The sequence below is a fragment of the Bidens hawaiensis genome, unplaced genomic scaffold, assembly GCF_021521415.1.
Source record: "Bidens hawaiensis isolate Kalapana, Puna unplaced genomic scaffold, B.hawaiensis_p1.1 tig00036089_1, whole genome shotgun sequence".
Classification (NCBI taxonomy): domain Eukaryota; kingdom Viridiplantae; phylum Streptophyta; class Magnoliopsida; order Asterales; family Asteraceae; genus Bidens; species Bidens hawaiensis.
Window position 1 is genome coordinate 19,848 of NW_027496296.1, and position 3,445 is coordinate 23,292.

General features: G+C 39.6%; 1 protein-coding gene across 1 annotated transcript; it reads right to left on the minus strand.

Annotated features, from left to right (window-relative positions):
• Positions 1 to 292: 292 nt before the first annotated feature.
• Positions 293 to 2,560, minus strand: LOC143588170 (putative indole-3-acetic acid-amido synthetase GH3.1). The gene is made up of 3 exons (XM_077069251.1): positions 2,199 to 2,560; positions 2,006 to 2,107; positions 293 to 1,702 (listed from the first exon to the last, which is right to left on the minus strand). Exons 1-3 carry the CDS (start codon positions 2,513 to 2,515, stop codon positions 337 to 339), a joined length of 1,785 nt encoding a protein of 594 aa, XP_076925366.1. The 5' UTR covers positions 2,516 to 2,560; the 3' UTR covers positions 293 to 336.
• Positions 2,561 to 3,445: the final 885 nt, after the last annotated feature.

Genomic DNA, 3,445 nt, shown 5'->3' on the forward strand with positions numbered 1-3,445 from the left:
GAACAGTGTTAGCTTGTTTGCCACGTAATAAAATTAAACGTTGTGACGAACCAACTTATTATACATCAAAGATAGGAGTTTCAATTTCTTAATACACAGGCAAGATATACAAGTTCTTATTTAAGAAAAAAAAAACCTGTAGCGTCCCCATCTTAATCGCCTAATTAAAACTATACATAATTAATTAATAATCACACACACATTAAAAAACACAAATCCTAAATCATCGAATCTTTCTTACATTTGACTTCAAATGGTCGGTTTCGACGTGTGACAACTAACAATATACGTAAATCATTAATCACCTCTAAGTTTTCGTGTACGTGTACTTCCAACTCAACGACGTCGTTCGGGTGTCCAATGAGGCAGCCTTTGACTGAAACACGATGACGTCACTCTCGAGTCTAGTAGTTCCATAATCGGAGTAAAGTTTACACACCGTGGAACCTTGTATTGATTGATCGAAGCGCCTCTTGATATTGCATAATCCATGAGTTCTTCGAACGTACCGTTTTTCATGACCCGAATCTCCAACGCCCCGATCGAATTGCACTCGACCCGACCCTGTCGGTAAACCGAGTTCAAGGACTCCTCCATTGCCAAACAACATTTTTCTAAGACATCTTTTGTTGGAGAGTTTGATGGATCTTTTCTTAATAACTCCCAGTAGATGACATAATGTCCCGGGATTGTTTTCGTGTCCGCGTAGCTCGTGTACTCGACTACGGTGGTGTTGAATTCAGTTAGAAGTTTTGACGCGTTCTCCACCGCGGATTGCAACTCTGCCTCGTCCGTTTTATCCGAGTCAATGCTCAAAAGCACGTTTTTGCGTCGGATAAAACGAAATTGTGGGGCAGAGTTGTGGAACCCGGTGACACGGAGGATGTCACCTACGCGGTACCTGCATAGGCCCGCGAAGGTGGTGATTACTAGCTCATATTCTTTCCCGACTTCCACGTTGACTAGGTCAACGAGTTTGTCGCTTCCTATCGTTGGTGAGCTCGGGTCGTGCGGGAGAAACTCGAAGTAAGCCATGTTTGGCATGATGGTGTACGATACTTCGGACGGTTTGCACATCGGGTTCAGATTGAGTCCAAAATAACACTCGGACGACGCGTACATTGTACAAACTTTCGGTAACCCGCCGCTATAATAATCCAAAGTCGGAATGTATTGAGCCATTGCACCCGTGACGATCACTTCTAGATATTTCGTATTCGGCCAAATTCGTGTGATAATGTGTTCCCAGCTATCCTTCGAGCATTCGAATTCTATAAAATTCGCAAGCTCAGGGTCTGGTCGTAAGACCCGGATCATGCATGCTCTGATATCCGAATCAAAAATCTTTGAATTCAAAGTTCCAGTTCGGATATCATGTGCAAGCTCCCGCCAGTTAAGCTGGAGGAAGCGAATTGCACGAAGGAGGCCCGATGCGAAGATGGCGCCTAGACGAAGTACTTGTTGGCGCTCATAGAGTCCACAAAGCATTTGGGAGTACATGCTTTGAAATGAATCCGGGCATAGGATAGCCTCGTTTGGGCTTGTGTACACGTTGTACGGGTCGAAGGCTCGGGTCTTGAAATGGTCGCTTTTGTAGTAGCTAGTTAAAACGGGTCGGGCCATTAACCCACCCGGGGTCTTGGTTTCGGACTTGACAAATAGGAAGTATAGTCCTTTTCCCTTGTCTAAACCGGACATGTACCTATTACAAACAATACAGAAAAAAAAATGTCATATTTTATGTCATAAATTTACTTTTAAGACAAAAACACGTATGAAAATTTAATAGTATAGTCATAAATATTAAATAATAAATTAAGTCAAGTACAGATAATTTAAAAGTTATGAAAATTTTAATATTTATAATTTATGTTTTGATACAATTTATAATTTATAATTCTAATAAAATATAGGGATTTAAATAACTATAAAATAAATTCTGGTGTTCCTTTTTTCTTAAATTATTGTACTTTCTTCAGTTAGCGTTAACTAGTTGTCAACTTACAGATTCATCACTGGCATGAGAAGACTGTACAATAGTTGACGTCGATCCAACTCTTCTCTAATCGTCGGCATCAGTTTTCGCTCACCGGCAGAGGTCCCTGAGCTGTTCATGTTAATAATACGAAGAGTTAGAATTTATAATTTGAAACTTATCAAATTTGGTAATAACATCAATTCAATTAAGTACTACTCACCTGGTGAGAAACTCAGAAATTGGATGAGCAGATAGTATCGGAGATTTATCGCCATTAGCAATTCGTTGAATAATGGGTTCAAGATCCTCATAAGTAACCATCGGAATCTTGGACTTAAATGTTTCCCGGTCACTTGCACCGGCGAGATTGTGCAGCCGGAGATACTCCGTCTCAGCGTTCCGGCTAAGAATCTCCGCCAGAACCTTCTCTTGTACGGCATCAGCGTTCCTCGTCATCTCTTCAATAAACTGAAGCGCCTTTGCATCTTTCTCACACGCCGGTGGGCCCAACGGCGAACACAAAGCATCAACCGCCATTAATAATAATAATAATATTAATATTAATTTCAGTTAACCTTAAAAAACAAATGAACTGACAAACAAACCAACGAACGAGGATGGATGTGTGTTTTGGTTTATGTTAGGATGTTGAAGTGATGGAGAATTATGAAGGGGTGGCAGGTGTTTATATAGGAATAGTCACGTGACATGTCATGGTGGGGCCCATGGGGTGGAAGTATGGAGGAAAGTAAGTTGAGGGGTGGAGAGGTGATGGGTAAATTTGTAAAATTGAAGGGATGGCGGGGTGTAGGGTTGAGAGGGGACAGGTGGGCTCATGACAGGAATCCTACGGGAGACACGTTGGCACACGTCAGTAAAACCACGCGGCTGTTTTCTGGTAATGTTGTTGCCGTTTTATTAAGACGGTTGGCCGGCTGTGTGTGTCAACTGTTGCAAACGTGGCACGTGAGAAAAACCAACACACTAATTTCTCCATCCTTTGTAAAATATTTGTTTTAATAATAATAATAATAGGAGTTTATTACGTTACATTTGTGTAATACAATTAATTACGATTGGAGCTGGGCTGGCGACTGTAGAGAATTATCTGTGTAATCTTTAGGGCGGTTATGGCAGATTATGCATCGAATTTGGGCTGGGAGTCAACACAAAAATATTGAGTTGAATGGGTTTTGATTTAAGAAATGTATTATCTTTTAATATAAGATGTTATAGTTTTATGCATATACCACAAAATTGAGAAATTTTTAAACAACTAAAGGGGTGTTTGGGATTCCTTATTTAATTATACAAGAATTTTATTTTATTTTATTTTTGAAAAGCAAGTCATACATTATAAGTTTATAACCCTTATTATTAACTTATAAGTCACAATAAAAATCCTTATTACCAAACATTTTATGAACTCATGAATTTTTTTTGAAAGTTAATAAGTTAAAAATGAGT

Bases quoted from the DNA above. Each gene is read 5' to 3' on its own strand.
- LOC143588170 (XM_077069251.1), bottom strand. From the start codon at position 2,515: ATGGCGGTTGATGCTTTGTGTTCGCCGTTGGGCCCACCGGCGTGTGAG. The intron at 2,108-2,198 runs GTGAGTAGTACT...TAACATGAACAG, and splicing joins ATTTCTGAGTTTCTCACCAG to CTCAGGGACCTCTGCCGGTG. The intron at 1,703-2,005 runs GTAAGTTGACAA...TGTTTGTAATAG, and splicing joins CTCATGCCAGTGATGAATCT to GTACATGTCCGGTTTAGACA.